Source organism: Prionailurus viverrinus, chromosome B4 (genome assembly GCF_022837055.1).
Source record: "Prionailurus viverrinus isolate Anna chromosome B4, UM_Priviv_1.0, whole genome shotgun sequence".
NCBI lineage: Eukaryota > Metazoa > Chordata > Mammalia > Carnivora > Felidae > Prionailurus > Prionailurus viverrinus.
This window is the reverse complement of record NC_062567.1, coordinates 87137570-87154368: the sequence shown is the minus strand read 5'-3', so window position 1 is coordinate 87154368 and position 16799 is coordinate 87137570. Positions and strand designations below refer to the sequence as shown.

The window sequence follows — 16799 nt, the reverse complement described above, 5'->3', positions numbered from 1 at the left end:
CAGATCACTATACAGAAAGTAATTTGAAGGGCACCTGGCTGGTTCAGTTGACGGAGTATGCAACTCTTGATCTCAGGGTTGTATGAGCCCCATGTTGGATGTAGCAATTACTAAAAATCTTTAAAAAAAAAAAAAATGTCCAAATAAAAGTGTATTTCTCTATGCTTTCCTAATGCTTGGCTAAATTATAAAAATGTAATTTGTATCAAAAGGTGAGGCCAACAAAAAAGAAAACATTTATTTGTACAAAGTAAGGCTAAGTACAGTCTACACCAGATCATTTTTCTGCCTTATCTCACATCCCAAGGAGACTACCCTGCCCTGTAGAACCAAACTCCCTACAGAATTAATCTTTCATTTTCTTCCTCCATTAGCAATGGGCTTGAAAGGCTGGTCACAGGTGTACCTTTAAGTCTGCTGTGGGAACAGCACTCAGAGAACCCGAAGGCCCCAAGCTAAAGCCCCTACAGAAGGGCTAGGAATTCCCACAGAAGAGCTTTAGATGTGGGACATGGGTGCCTGCTTCTAGACTAGCATAGAGCACATAAGCATTCTAACACTTCATCTTTCAGAGGAAACTTCCATGACCACCTTCTGCCCAGGAGAACCGAGGTCCACAAATATTCCCATAACCTGCAGGTCTGACTGATGCTGACAGGATAGAGAGATACAAAGGATGCTTATAATTAGTACTTACTGTAATAAAGGACATCTGCAGAGTAAGTTTTTTTCCTTCAGCTGAATTTATCCAAGGTCACATAGCTAATTAAAGAATCAGGATTTCAAAGAAGTTCTGGCTTCAAAGCCAACTTGGCTGTCTGATCTAAGAAGGATTTTTCCCTCCTCCATTTTACATCTGAGTGCCTACTCGCTGCCTGGTAGTGAGCTTGGTTATGAAGTGGAATTATTCTATTCCTGAATATTCTATGTCCTGTCTATTCTAGGACAGTATATAGATTGGCAAAGGTAAATATATAGTAAATGTAGTAGATTAATCTCATAAAGCTAGTATAAGGTTAAAAGGCAAAGGTAGTAAAAAAAAAAAAAAATAGTACAATTAAGGGATGCACCAAAATAAAATGTGACCTCAAAAACATTAAAAAGTTGGGGGTGGGGGGCAAAAATGTGTTCAACCTATCAATTTAAAATAGACTGGTATAAGTTCTTTATAAGCCTCATGGTAACCACAAGGCAAAAACCAAAAGTATGTACACATCCCACTACAGAAAGTCATCAAACCACCAAGGAAGAAAGCAAAAAGAAACAGCTATGAAACAGCCAGAAAATAATTAACAAATGATAATAAAATTAAAAAAGATTTTAACAGCAGTAAGTACATACCTACCAATAACTACTTTAAATATGAACTAAATTCTCCATTCACAAGACACAGAACAGCTAAGTGGATTTAAAGAACAAAACAGGTGCCTGGGTGGCTCAGTTAACATGACTTTGGCTCAGGTCATGACCTCACAGATCGTGGGTTTGAGCCCCGTTTCAGGCTCTGGACTGCCAGAGCCTGGAGCCTGCTTCAGATTCTGTGTCTCCCTGTCCAACCCTCTTCCACTTGTGCTCTCTCAAATATAAACATTTAAACAATTAAAAATAAAGTACAAGACCCATCTACATGCTGCCTACAAGGGACTCACTTCAGCTGTAAGGATACAGACTGAAAGTGAATGGAGGAAAAAAGATGCTCCATACAAACAACCAAAAGTGCCCGGTTTTGGGCTCCGTGCTGAGCATGGCGCCTGCTTGGGATTCTCTCTCCCTCTCCCTCACTCTTTCTCTCTCTCCCCCCAACCCCCCCACCCAAACTCTAAAAAAGCAGGGGCAGCTATATGCATACTTTGTTTCCAAGTCTATTTTGTCTAATAAGAAACAAAATAGGGCATTACATAATGATAAAAGGGTCAAGCCAACAAGAGGATGTGTTTCTAAACATTTCTACAACATTTATGCACCCAACATAGAAGCATCTAAATACATAAAGCAAATAACAGACTGCAAAAAAGAGGAAACTTGTCCCTGATACCTGTATTTACAGGGAAACGAGTTTCAGACTAAGACGAGGAGGTGTCGCTACTGTGCAGGTGGTTTCTTAATCCCATCCCACAGCATGGCTTTTGGAAAAGAAGTCAAAACGGAGCTCCTCTCTTCACACCTCACGTAGCTATTGCAGAATGGCTGTGGTAAGCCAGCAGCCAAGATGGTTCCTAATGACCTTGTGTAGTATCTTTCCACAACGCATTGGGGTTGGCCCACGTGACCAGCAGGATGGGAGATGGGACGTATGTGACACTGTGTGACTTCAGGACCTGGATCATAAAAGACGTGACCACTTCCCCTTGCCCTCCAGTGGTTCTGGAGGAAGCCTGCTGCCACATCATGAAGGCACCCAAGCAGTCCTATGGTTAGGTCTGTGTGGAGAGGATCTAAAGCCTCCTGCAAATGCCCAGCCCCAGGTTGCCAGCCAGCCATGTGAGGGAGCCATCTCAGAAGCCTGTCCTCCAGCCCCGGTCAAGACCCACCACTGACCTTGGCAGCAGTCGTCTGAAGTGTGATCTGAAGAGACACCCAAGCAAGAACCATCCAGCTAAGCTGCTCCCAAACTCCTGACGCACAGAAACCAGGTAACATAATAAGTGTTGAATGTTGTTTTAAGCTGATTTTGAAGTAATCTGTTGTGCAGCAATGTATGACTAATATAAGGACCAAAAAAGCTGGTTATCAAGACAGAAACTGAGGCAAGCCTTTTGCCACAACCTATTCAGCCCAGGCCCGGGGAAAGCTGTCTAGTGGTAGAGGTTCACCTCGTCTCCACAGCGGGAAAAAGTCTTACGTGTGTTACATACGTGAAGAGCATAAACCAACACTGGCTCCCAGCTATCGTTCCAAAACCAAGTAGAAGTTTCTCTGTTGGAATGGTCGCTTAAATGTTCTCTCATGTTGTCAAAGAATTTAATGGATGCTCTTGGCTGGCGGGCTCCAGTCACAAATCCAATCCTCCCTCCAGCAGGTGTCCGGAACCTCCAGAAGCTGGCGTGGGAGAGAGCCCTGCACGGGGGCAGAGCGGCTCTCTCAGCTACAGCAGCAAGCCCACATTCCGACTTGATGCGGGAAGCGCCTGTTGTCAAAACCAGATCGGCACTCACCGCTGCCTTGCTCATCCCAATGCTAGCAAAGTAGCTCAGAAGCAAAATGCATTCTGTTCCTGCTAAAGTCTCTGAGAAAGCGGCTCCTTCGTGTATTTTTCTTCCCCTGTCCCCCCATCTCCTAGCACCTCCCAGACTAGGTGAGCCGTAACTTCACTGGGCCTGAGATCAACATGACAGCCTGGATTCCTTTAAAAAACTTTGTCACCTATCCGGGTAGCCTTCAGCCTTTGGCTACGCCTTTATGGATGCTCCCAGGGAAAATGAAGCCTGGGGTGTCAAGTCTGGTCCCCTATGCAGCACAGGAGAACAAAATCTGGGGGCCCCAGTCATCCCGCCCTGTTATTCCTGTAGTGCTGCCGGAGGCCCTAGCTAAGTTCAGCCAAGGGTGAACATTGCAGTTCTGTCTGCATACGAACACCTGCCTGTCTCAAAGCTGCCCAAGTGGCTGTTTCCAGACAAGACTATGAAATGTTGAGTCTTCCAAATGTTGTGCCCTGCAGCTGAGCTACAAAAAGTAAGCTGAAGATATGGTCCAGCCCCCAAGGAGAGTTGTATGGAAGGGGCGGGTAGAAGAGCATTCACATGTTTGACCACGCTGACCAGAAAGAAGGAGAGGCCCCAGAGTGCACCTGCATGTGGCTCTCTGGTCAGGGTGTCTCAGCATCACTCGCCCCACGGTGATGGTGACAGGTATCCCTCGTCTTAGCTACTCTGAGCATTGTTACTCTAACTTGTCAGGGAAGAAAGACAACATTCTGCCACTGTATTTACGGGGAGCGCAAGGGGAAGTCAATGAATGTTGATTTCATGGTCTACCAATTGCCCTAGAATCTTGGGTGGTTTGCTTAGTTTTGCTTTAACTGTTATCTTTCCGAAGCAGGGGTTTCAAAAACAAAACAAAACAAGTGTTTCTGCTTGGGAAAATGTCCCTTTTGGAAACAGCATCCTAGGTGACGCTTCTAGATGAATTTTAGTGTCAATGCCATAGGTAAGCATCTTAGCCTAGTGGTAAAGCAGCTATTAACACCACTGCAGGACCAAGAACTTGGAAAAATAATACCACCTTATAGGACATTAGGCTTTATGGCCTAGAGACTACCTTCACAGTTACCATTGTATTTGGTCTTCACATCAGCCCTGGGGGTAAGGGGGCAAGGAGCAAACAGGTGATGCTCTCTCTACTTCATAGGGAAAAAAAAAAAAAAGAAAAAGAAAAAAGGTGTGATCCAAAGCAACTGCCACTGTAAATTTTAACTCTGCCCTTGCCAAATAGAATTATTTAATCCTAAAGTTCCTGTCTCAGAATAAAGGAAAAACAGCAAGACTGATGCTGATAGAACATGCTGCCGAAAGGACTTTACAAACCAGCCCCCACCGTGTAGAAGACATTCATGTAAGTTACGGAATCTACGAGACAACCCCTCCTCATCCTTAAGATCTCAGCTCTAACTCACTCTCACAAGGAGGCCTTCTCCAGCCGTGTAAACACTCATAACAGTCTGTACTTTACCGTCACAACACTTACCAGTCTGTATTACATGGACTCTGGGTTCCATGGAAGGGCCATGAGGTTATTTCTCATCATAATCCACCCAGCACCTAACATCTTCAGGGTGATCTATACAGGTACATTGAATGAAAGAAGTTAAAACAGGGGCACTTGGGTGGGTCAGTCAGTTAAGCATCCGTCTCTCAATTTCAGCTCAGGTCATGATCTCACTGTTCATGGGTTCGATCCCCCACATCGGGCTCTGTGCTGATAGCACAGAGCCTGCTTGGGATTCTCTCTCCCTCTCTCTGTACCTCCTCCACTTGGATGCACACACGCCTTTCTCTCCCAAAATAAATAAATGAAACTTTAAAAAAAAAAAAAAGAAATTGAAACACTTCATGTTCTATTCAAGTTTCTTTTTCTGCAAAGAACAGAATAAAGTAAAAGGTTAAAAAAACAACAGGTAATTATAAGAATACAGATATGACAGAACCCAACAGTAAGTCAGATTTTAAAAAATAAATAAATCATTCTTCTTTTGTAACTTGTTTTATTTTTTTTAAGTAACCTCTACACCCAGTGTGGGGCTTGAACTCACAACCCCAAGATCAAGAGTCGCATGCTCCACTGACTGAGCCAGCCAGGCGCACCAGATTAACTCACTTCAAATATAATTACAATTAATTCCAAGCTGTTGACTGAGAAAGGAAAAAAAGGAGGGAGGAAGAGGAGGAAGAAGGAAGAATGGAAGAGAGGAGGGATGGGGAAGGGGGGCGGGTAGAAGGGATGGAGAGAAGGAAGCAACCATAATCATAATTCTCATTTTTTTTTTAATTTTTTTTTCAATGTTTTTATTTATTTTTGGGACAGAGAGAGACAGAGCATGAACGGGGGAGGGGCAGAGAGAGAGGGAGACACAGAATCGGAAACAGGCTCCAGGCTCCGAGCCATCAGCCCAGAGCCTGACGCGGGGCTCGAACTCACAGACCGCGAGATCGTGACCTGGCTGAAGTCGGACGCTTAACCGACTGCGCCACCCAGGCGCCCCATAATTCTCATTTTAATAAGCATAAACCCTGCTGTATTTCCAATAATATGAAAGTAAGTTTAAATGTTAAAGTAGAAAATTACTGGGGAACCTGGGCAGCTCAGTTATGTGTCCAACTCGATCTTGGTTCAGGTCATGATCTCACGGTTCATGAGTTCGAGCCTCACATCAGGCCCTACCCTGACAGTGCAGAGCCTGCTTGGAATTCTCTCTCTCCCTCTGTCTCTGCTCCTCCCCCCCTCTACTCTCACTCTCAAAATAAAGGAAAAAAAATTATTGGTCACATGCATAAAAGTTACATACTGCAGATAATTCCCAAGGAACCAATATGTTGGTAGCAGTAGTATCATCTGCACTTGTCATTTGGCAAGGATTTCAGAAACTAGGCAAAATCGTAGGCAAAATATGTAGAGCTCTTTTTTTTGCACACAATTTTTTTTATGTTTATTTATTTTGAGAGACAAACGGTGTGAGTTGGAGAGGGACAGAGAGAGGGGGAGATAAAGAGAATCCCAAGCAAGATACACACCATCAGGGCAGAACCCAGTTCAGGGCTCAAACTCACGAACTGTGAGATCATGACCTGAGCTGAAGTCAAGAGGTGGACACAACCAACCAAGCCAGCCAGGTGCCCCACAAAAACAGCAATTTTTAAGGAAACATTTCAACACAATAACCTAAAACATGAACATCTCGAGTAGATCTGTACAATCTGTAGTGATGTCACATTCGCCTCTTATTCCTGATATTGGTAACTTGCATCTTTCTTTTCCTGACCAGTCTGGTTAGAGGATATTAACTCTGCTGATGTTCTCAAAGAACTGGCTTTTGGTTTCATTGGTTTTCTGTTTTCTATTCCACTAATTACGACTCTTTAGTACTTCCTTTTTCCTGCTTACTTTGGGTTTACTTTCCTTCCTCTAGTTCTTAGGGTGGAAGCTGAGGTCTATTTGAGCCCTTTCATCTTTTCTAGGAGGAATTTAGTGCTAAAAATTTCGATATTTCCACTCTTGATCCCATTGCAGAAATGGGGACATTAGTACAGAGCTCACATAAACAAACATGGTTCTTTACTGGAGGCAGAGGGATAGCTGAAAAATCCCGGGTAGCTTCTGGATTTACTCTCCATCTCACAGAGACCACAGAGCCTCTCCTCTGCTTCCCTCTGCTCCGTTCTCCTGCTTTCTCTGCAGTCTCTCTCCCCTGGTGACACAAGGTCCATGAGGTCTGAGTACCCACTGCTGACTAACTAGAATCCCTGTGTTTACTTTAAGATTTTGAGAAAGTTTAATTGATCAACAGCCCGTATCAGAGGTCTAAGATCCAACTAGCCACAGTCAGGGGCCCAGGGTCATACTGTATGTAAAACTGTCCTTTCCAGGGCTAGGGAAGGCAGGTCAGGGAGCCTCCTCTCAGGCTAGCCATTACTCTCAATTTAAAATCAGTTTGTTTAAACACATGCCATGTGATTTCATGTCTGTGTGGAATCTAAAACACAAAATAAATGAACAAAGAAGCAGAAACAGACTCATAAATACAACGAACTGAAGGCTGCCGAGAGTGGAGGTGGACAGAGGATTGAGCAAAGTGAGTGAAGGGAGGCAGGAGATACAGGCTCCTAGGTATGAAATGAGTATGTCTGGGCAGAAGAGACAACATAAGGAATATAGTTCCTGGTATTACAATAGTATTGTATGGTGCTACATTTGTGGTGAGCATAGCACAACTATAGACTTGTTGAGTCACTATGTTGTACACCTGAAACTAACGTAACATTGTGTCAACTACACTAAGTGTTGTGTTTTTGGGGGGGCGCCTGGGTGGTTCAGTGGGTTAAGCGTCCAACTCTTGATTTTGGCTCAGGTCATGATCTTGAGTTCAAACCCAGCTTGGGATTTTCTCTCTCTCTCCCTCTCTCTAAATAATCATTTAAATAAATAAACTTTAAAAAAAACCAAAAAACCCACAGAACATTTATCTGGAAGAAAGGCCATGGAACTTGGACTTTTCTGAAGGCCAACACCTGAGTTCCCCAATCACTGTGGCTGCCCTTGCATCCTTTATTGATACGGCATTAGATGATATGCCTGATTTTACCTAAAAATCGTGGACTCTGAACATTTTTCTTGAGAGATTACACATGCAAGAAAAAGATATTTGAAAGGTTTGCCATTTTGAAAAGAATTTGAAGACCCCATTTATGTGTAGCTCAGAATCAAACATCTGAGTTTAAGCTGTTGCCTTCCAGCTGCCACAGTAATATTTCAAGGATTGTACTATATGTATGGTTTGATGCTCCAGAATTCCTAGAATTTAAGCAAATCTTAACTGCACTTGAAAATCAGAAAGCTCTGGAGAGCAAAGACCCTTGAACTCCACTTCAGAGAAGAGGAAGCACACAACAGGATTTCATTAATCTCTCTTGCCAGTAAAGGTGGTGAAAACAAGGGGAGGCTGCAAACACCCCCAATCTGTGCCACTAAAGCCGCATTCAAGGTAAGACTCATTTAGAAAGATTGAAAAGAACTACTCTGGTTAAAATAACTCCTTTCCAAAAACAAAGCCGAAACCCCAACTTCTTTTGAAGTTACAAAGAGCCCTGGTGTTCTGCTGTTTGTGTGCAAACATTTAAAAATTCCAACCTTCACGGTTCTGTTTGGAGAGGAGCTTGTGGGGTTCAGCCGCTGCCAAGTGCGACCTCAGCCAAACAGGAGTCCTAAATGTCTTTGCAAACCGTTATTTAAGATCAAAAGGGCCCATCCTCTACCCTGCCATTCTCTCTCACCTTGTAGAATTATAGGGAAAGGTCTGCCAAAAAGCAAAATGAAACCAAAAAGCGCCACCCAAAAACCCCAAACAAAACAAAAAACAACCCTGCAGATGACATTTCACCTGAAGGCTGTTATTTAATGCTGCCCGCTCCCCTCCCCCTCCCCCATTTCCTCCCCTCACCCCTGTACAGAGCTGTTCCTCTGCACACTTAAACATGTGGTGATTCACACCACACAAGTGTGTGCTCTAAGGACTTTGAATAATACTTAGTGCCCTGGGTTCCTGTGGAGAGGCTCATCCATCCTTGATGGGGGAGTAAAGCTCTAGCCTTCTCCAAGGGGAACAGTGAATTCTCCCTGAAGCTATTCTTCCCGTGGTTCCAGGGAATTGCTGTGCTAATTGCAGTGAGAATTGCAGTGAGAATTGCAGGCCTGGCTACCTGCCCGGTCAGTCTCCAGCACAACAGAACCTGCAAATGAAAACACAGGTAGACGGTTCACTCTAGGTAACTTGTAATCACTTCAACGGAATGCTAAATGCCCAACAACAACAAGGGAGGATAAAGCACTCTGACATCAAGGCCGTCCTTTCATTTCCCACAAATCCCAGCTGCACCCAGACGCCTGGTAGCAGACGAACTGCCCGTTACAAGCAACATAAGAGGGTTTTCATTGGCAGTTGAACTGGAAGACCGCATGGAACTTACAGGAAGACCAGAGAGGCGGGGCAGCTCGACTGCAGGGAGCCAGCTCTGCCACCCTCGGAGAGGCCATGGGGAAGTTGCGGGACCTCAGCGCATTTCCTCATCTGTAAAATGGGGATGTTGACAGCACCTACCTCACGGAGGAGAAAATGAGTTAATACGTATTAAGGTTCTGGGATAATGCCTGGCACATCGTCAACACTTTGTTTGAATTTGCTATTGTAGTATAGAGACTTTCCCTCTTCTTCTTTTTTTTTTTTTTTTTTTTTTTAGTTTTTTTAACGTTTATTTAGTGAGAGAGAGAGAGAGAGAGAGAGATAGCACACGCACAAGTACAACAGGGGAGGGGCAGAAGCGAGATGGAGACTCCCAAGCAGGCTCTGCACCGTCAGCACAGAGCCTGATGCAGGGTCTCAAACTCACGAACCATGAGATCATGACCTGAGCTGAAACCAAGAGTTAGATGCTTAACCGACTGAGCTACCCAGGCACCCCTCCCCCTTCTTTCAAACACAAAATGCAGTATTCACCGTTCCTGGGGATTTTTCAAAATAAGAAAATTTAAACAATTCATCAATTGGTAACTAATTCTGAAAAGGAAAAAAAAAAAAGAAAAGCGCCTACGGCAGGCAGCTAACTCCCTTTAAGTGATAAAAGTTCCAAAAAATTCCCCCTGCACCTTGGGTAGTAACCCAGGCTGAACTCCTAAATTCCTTTGGATGGTTCATCAAAACACACCTTTATCTGAAGCCATCATTTTGTTTTTATTTTAGAGAGAACGTGAGCAGGGGAGAGGGGCAGAGGGAGAAAGAGAATCTTAAGCAGGCTCAGCACAGAGCCCCACACGGGCCTCAAGCCCACAACCCTGGGTTCATGACCTGAGCCGAAATCAAGTCTGACCCTCAACTGACTGAGCCACCCACAGGCGCCCCACACCATCATTTTCTACCATAATATGTTCACTTATAAAAAAGCTATGTACTTGGAATGTTTCCCCCTCACCAATGGGTGCAGCCTCGCTATTTCACCAACGCCTCTAGGGGGCAGTGTAGCAGAAAAAAAAAACACTTGCCTCGGCGGGCATGGAGGTCTGCACACAGAGCATATTACCCAGACACCATTGCTAACCACCAACCACTCACCATCCCACCACACCGTGTAAGATAGTCATGCTGGCCAAAAAACACAAATACCTTTAATGTTAACAGTGGTCTGTTTCAAGGACAGGAGACCTAAAGGCAGGAATGGAGGGTAGAGGGAGAGGATTTCTAAGGAACTGATGATAGCCCTCCCGTTTGGTTGTGGCCACGGGCTGCCCCCCTCGTGTCAATTCTTTGTTCACATGCTTTATATGCGTTTGTGTTTTGTTGTCTTTTTTGTGAGAGAGCGAGAACGCATGCACGTGAGCCAAGAAGAGGCAGAGAGAGACGGAGAGAGAGAATCCCAAGCAGGCTCTGATGCCAGGCTCGAACTCACAAATCATGAGATCCTGACGGGAGCCGAAATCAAGAGTCAGACGCTTAACCAACTCAGTCACCCAAGTGCCCCTTAAACACTTTTGAGTGGATGTACGTTTCACAATTAAAATGTGCTGTATGGGCAGACACTCGGCTAGGGTTATTTTCCCCAGAGGATAAGACAAAGGAAACAACCCCTGGGGGAACAAATGTCCCCCACCCAAACCCAGTAAATCATTGCATTCCCGTATGGTCCTCACATATCTGCAGAAGTTCGCCCCACCCCCGTGACCTTCTTTCACCTGGCATATTACGAGCCATAAATAAAAACACATGAACAAACATCAACAACTTCGACTTTTAATAATGGAAACAATTTGCCATTCCAGAAACAACTGTAGGGAAGAAAAATCTTCCCTATAAAAATAAACTCATCAAAATTATAAATATTATAACTTTTTACTTCTGCGATTTAAAATGCTCCCCTGCAACACTACGCCCTTCATTTAACAACATTCCTGTACCATCACATACTGAAGAGAAAACAGTATTACAGCAAAGCTTATTAGTTTAATTTAACGTAAGAATTTGTACAATGATTTTTAAAAATCTTTGGCCTTAGTGGCCTTTCTTCTTTCGCCCATGAAAAACGCTGCTGCGGTAACCAGTGTTTGGGAGAGAACATCAGTATTCAAAGAACTGCGTACTGACAGAATTTCAATACAGCAACTTTTCCAAATTGCAAATTGTAGTGCACACAACAGTGAGCGAGGTTCTGGGTACTGCGGATGAGGATGCCTATTTTAGACAATCTAGTTCAAGTACAAAAAAAAAAAAAAAAAAAAGTTGTTTTTTTTTTTTTTCCTTCACAGATAGCCATCAGCTACTACTTCAGGTTCTAACAGTGTCTTAATCGGAGAAACAAAAGCTTCACAAAATATAAGCTTACTGGATGGGCGAATAGAAGACCAGGTGGTTGATAACAGTACGCTCAAACCCAAGCCACAGTCTTGAATAGTAAAACCAGTATAAAAATCACGAAGGCATTCCCTGAACAAAAAAGGTAAAGTATTAGATGACAATGTCACTAAAACCTCATCGAGGCACTAAAAAGAAGTTACATGCAAAATTAAACAAGTTGTGCCATACATATTTTATAGCTAGTTCTACTTCCCCACCCCACCCCCCAACTCTCCTTAAAAAGCTTAGGAAGATACGATTGTCGCAGTAACGTGTGTGGCACGGCATGACCGCCACTTACACCTGCCTCCAACAAGATGGGTGTGCTCTGAAAAGTCAGAAGTGCCACACCAAGAGGGGAACAGAAATGCGATAAAAGGCACAGTTCACGTAAGAGGCAAAGAAATGAAGCACCTTGGAATTTCAAAAAGAATCCATTAGGTGTCACCAAAGTGTTGACAATTCCTTGGGAATTTATAAACAAAACATATCTAGACTAAAATAGACCACAAGGCTCCCTCTAGAACCAAAGCACACCTTTCCCATTGTTTTCAGATTGCTGAAAAAAGAATGGGGTTATTTTACCTGCTTTCAGGAAGGCTCCTATTGCACATGCCTTTCTTTGGTTGGGAGGAACACGCACGTTTGTGAAAGCATTTCCAGAAAGAACCCCTCTTGTGTGATCAGCTGCGGGGCGGTGAGGGGTGGGGGTGGGGGTGGGGGTGGGGGGGGTCCCTCCCTTTCTCGCCACCCTCCTCCCTACAGCCAAGTAGTCCTAGGGTCTATCTATACAATCCATATCCCGATTCTACCTTATGTCAGAACAGACTGTAAGAGGAAGGAGGAAGGAAAAGAGGGGAGACGGAGAAGGAGGAAGGGAGGGAGGGGAAGGGGAGGAAAAGGGGAAAATGGGGGAAAAGAGGGGAGTGATTGTCACAAAAGTATGCTTCTGCGAGCTCTCTACCTGACAAGCCGCTCCCTACCCAGACTCCTTTTCAATCCAGAAAACAGCTGGGGGGCGGGGGCGGGGGTGGGGGGAGGACCACAACATAACAGAGTTAGCAAACGGTCATTGTCCCACCACCCTGAGAAGAGAGCACTGGGACCGTCCACAGGGAGGGCAGCCCCAGCGGCGTGACTCCTGTATGTATGGGTCTGCGAGGTCCACCTGCCGGAATGTTCTGCTCAGCTGCAGACTTCCCAGGTCCCTCCTTTTGGTCTAGCTGCTACTTTCTTTGGCTCTGTTCCCATATTTTACTCACCAGGTAATCAAGCAATACTACAATGGGTTTAACATCTCAAAACCGAATGCGTCCACCTCATCAGCAAATACACCTTTCTCCCCTACCATCAACGCCTCACCCAAACCACATTCCTGCAGAGCTCCCCAACTTCCACTGTCGCCTTCTTGCAAACTTGCTCTTCACTTCCTTTGTCAAACTCCTACGAAACCCTTCACAAAGTCCTCAGAGTTCCTAGCTTCCTGTGCCTTACAGTTCACATGGATTGCTTCCTCTGACATCTAAAAACAAAACACAAACAAAAAAACAAACAAAAAACAAAAAACAGGTAGTTTCAACACAGGACAAGTGTTCAGATAGATTCCTCGTTAAGCCTTTAAAAAATCATTTGCACATCCTTCGGCTTAACAGCATCATCACACAATTAAAGTAACTAAAGGAAAGTAAGGACTTAAAAACAAAAACAAAAACCCCAGAGTCCGTGCTTCAAAGCAGTCTGGATGGCTCCAGATGAGACTACAGATTCACAGCTTGCCGAGAGGTAACACCGCAGTGCCGTAACAGAACAAGCTTGCAGAATCCCTGACAGAAGATGCCTAAGGTGAGGGACGCTGCGTGACCAGGTTTTGGGAACTAGATCTAGCGATCGAAGAGGGAAGACCCTAGCGTCACGGGGCAAGAAGACAGCCCTCCGACGAGAGAGACCCTTGCGTCGGTTTGTACACAGGTCCTGCGCCTTTCCTTCCCGAGCGGCAGGGAACCCGGTGCCTTAATCGGGTTTCCACACCTCACTGAGGGCTTCTTCCAGCTTGTGTCTGTAGGCTGCGTAGCGCCTCTTCAGGCTCTGCAGCTGCTCATCTTCCTCCTTGTCCAAGATCCGCAAGAAATTCTGTAGTTCTGGAAGGCTGAAGGCTTCCCACTGTGAAAGGACACGAAAGAAAAATGCCAGGTGTTGAAGTCAGAACTCGGGAATGCTGGCCCAGAGCAGGTGGGGGTGTGGCTGCCCCCCTACTCCAGCCAGCGTTTCGAAAGGCCTGTTTTACAAGGTTATAAGGTTTTAAGGCTGTCTTACGCAGCCCTCCCATGGAATGCGGCCCCTGCCCTCCAGATGGCAGCCAGGCCAACCCCCACACTCTCACCCGGCGTCTTTCCCTCTTCCCACTGGCCTCCACAAGGGCTCCCACAAGAGCCAAAGTGCTCTAGGCACTTTCACTGCTGATTTGGCCCCTCTTCCTCTGACCCCAGAGGCTCCCCTACCCGCCCCCTCTCCCTGGAGTCACCACTGTCACTGCCTTCTTCCTCACCTCCCACAATCTCACCGGCGCCTAAAGCAGCTGTCCAATTGGCCTGCTTTTCCCTACCTTTACTGCCCCCCCCCCCCCGATTTATCCACCATCCTTTTCTCCATTCCTGGGAGAGCCTCGCCCATGTCCTTCTTACTCCGGTCTTAGGTTCCCCACTCTGTTCCCCCAAAAATGAGCCTCAATACTCTGTAAGACGCAAATCTAGGCCTCACCCTGCCCTGCTAGAATCATTCGGTGGCTTCCCTTAGTTGCTCTTGCTAAGTCTGAAAGACTCTAACCCCTCTAGCACCCTCCGCACCCCCTCCCCACCCCACCCCGCCATGCTGTGGCCCTCACCCATAACACTACCCTCCGTGGCTGGGCACATGTTCTCCACTCTGCCTGGCGAACTCAACTCAACCTTCAAGCCTCAGCTTAAATGCCACTTCCTCTAAGAAGTCTTCCATAATTCCCTCCCTCCCTTCCCACCCAGAACTACATCCCTTAGAAGCTCTCACTGAGCAAGGACAGCCACGATCACAAAAGATTTAAAAGTTATGACCATTATTTGCTTAGTACCTCCCTCACCTACACTTTACCTACACTGCAGCTGCTGCACCTCTCACTATTTGAGGTTTGTCTCTTGCCCTCGAGTCTCTGAGTTGTTTCCCCAACAGCACCTGGTACCTAGCAGGCACAAAATAAACACCGGTGGGGTTTAAATTTTGTTTTAATTAAAGCAGTCAAGAAAGGTACTTGGCATCACGGGGGAGTTTTTGTTTGTTTGCTTTTCGACATATCCTCCCCTCCCAAAAGGGGACCCTGGGTCTTCTGCTGAGAGTCACTGCCTCCGTCAGGAACAATTTCCGACGGGGACCTCCCAGGAATGTGGGGAGAAAAAAGACTGGAGATAACCTAATACAAGTGGAACAGATGGATCACAAGGAATAAAACCGCCAAGTGGGCACATGGTATAAGGCTTTTTGGAGAGGAATTCTGACCTGGTTATTAAAGAGAATAAGAAACATGGAGTAGGAGAACAAAACTTTCTACATTAGAATACGCCATTAATTAAAACAGCACTGTCAGGAAAACGGGTGGGGGAGGGCGCCTGGGTGGCTCAGTGAGTTAAACGTCTGAGTCTCAATTTCGGCTCAGGTCATGATCTCACCGTTGGGAGATGAAGCCCAGCATCCGACTCGGTGCTGAGAGGTACAGCCTGCTTGGGATTCTCTCTCTCCCTCTCTCTGACCCTCTCCCTCACTTCTACTTTCTCTCTCTAAAATAGATAAAATGGAAAAAAAAATTCCTTAATAAAATAAAACTGGGGCACCTGGGTGGCTCAGCTGGTTAAGTGTCCGACTTGAACTCACAAACTGCAAGCTTGTGTCTGAGCTGAAGTCCTGCATCAGGCTCTCTGCTGACAGACGAGAGTCCACTTTGGATCCTCTGTCTCCCTCGATCTCTAACCCTCTCCCACTAGTGCGTACGCTCTCTCAGTCTCTCTCTCTCTCTCTCTCTCTCTCTCTCTCTCTCTCTCCCAAAAATAAATATTTTTTACATTAATAAATAAAAATAAATAAAATAAAATCTTTAAAAGAGCTCCTGGGTGGCTGAGTGGGCTGGGCATCCACTTTTAATCTCAGCTCAGGTCATGGTCTCACAGTCATGAGATCAAGCCCAGCACTGGGCTCTGTGCTGAGCATAGAGCTTGCTTGGGATTCTCTTTCTCCCTCTCTGTTCCTCCCCCGCTCACACTTTCTCTCTCAAAAGAAATTTAAACAATAAAAAATAAATACATCTGGGCGCCTGGGTGGCTCAGTCGGTTAAGCGTCCGACTTCGGCTCAGGTCGTGATCTCACGGTCCGTGAGTTCGAGCCCCGCATCGGGCTCTGTGCTGATGGCTCAGAGCCTGGAGCCTGTTTTGGATTCTGTGTCTCCCTCTCTCTCTGACCCTCCCCTGTTCATGCTCTGTCTCTCTCTGTCTCAAAAATAAATAAATGTTAAAAAAAATTTTTTTTAAATAAATACATCTTTAAAAATAAAAAATTAAAATTAAAAAAAAAGCACTGTCTTCCTAAAACCCCCCAAATAAACTTCCAATTTAGACATATGAACATAATTTACAAGGCATGTTTACATACATTTTTAATTTGTGACTCAAAACCACCTTTTAAAATCTTTAGTCCCACTCTACAGATTTTAAAACTGAGGACTGAAAAGACTAGAAGATTTACCCAAGGTCATGCTCCCAATCTAACAAGAGGAACAGTAGGAAGCTGAGACTTGGTTTCCTTTCCTTTTTTAAATTTTTTTTTTTAATGTTTATTTATTTTGGAGAGAGAGAGAGAGAGAGAGAGCGAGCTCATGAGCAGGGAAGGGCAGCAAATGAGGGAGACACAGAACTCAAAGCTCCAAGCAGTCAGCACAGAGCTGATGTGGGACTTGAACTCAAGAACCGTGAGATTATGACCTGAGCTGAAGTCAGACACTTAACTGACTGAGCCACCCAGGCACCCCACTGGTTTCCTAATTTTAACCTGGAAACGATTCTCATTGTATCACATGATGTTCTACATGGATAACATTTCCTGTTCCAGACAGAAGACGGAGACCCAGGCCTTGCAAGATTTACTCAAGCATCATTTTAAACCTGACATTTGATCTAGAAAAATGGTATAAAGT

General features: G+C 45.1%; 2 protein-coding genes across 8 annotated transcripts in view; both read right to left on the bottom strand.

The window, feature by feature from the left end:
• Nucleotides 1-9409, bottom strand: part of LOC125169872 (uncharacterized) — a 28674-nt gene extending 19265 nt beyond the window's left edge. For 2 of the 7 annotated variants that reach the window (XR_007153819.1, XM_047865714.1), the window contains exons 1-2: nt 2843-4663; nt 2539-2615 (exon numbers count right to left, since the gene is read on the bottom strand). Coding sequence is in view for 5 of the 7 variants with exons in the window: in XM_047865714.1 (XP_047721670.1) it covers nt 2539-2615; nt 2843-3170 (405 nt within the window). In the remaining 2 variants the exon portion in view is untranslated. Of the gene's footprint in view, nt 1-2035; nt 2319-2538; nt 4664-4683; nt 5173-8736; nt 8940-9176 lie in introns of those variants that run through there. The other 5 variants (XR_007153821.1, XM_047865716.1, XM_047865718.1 and 2 more) reach the window with 5 other exon arrangements.
• Nucleotides 9410-10976: 1567 nt separating this feature from the next.
• RASSF3 (Ras association domain family member 3) overlaps nt 10977-16799 on the bottom strand; it is a 72466-nt gene continuing 66643 nt past the window's right edge. Inside the window, 1 exon segment of the mRNA XM_047867192.1 lies at nt 10977-13750. Coding sequence (XP_047723148.1) covers nt 13601-13750 — 150 coding nt within the window. The 3' untranslated portion in view covers nt 10977-13600.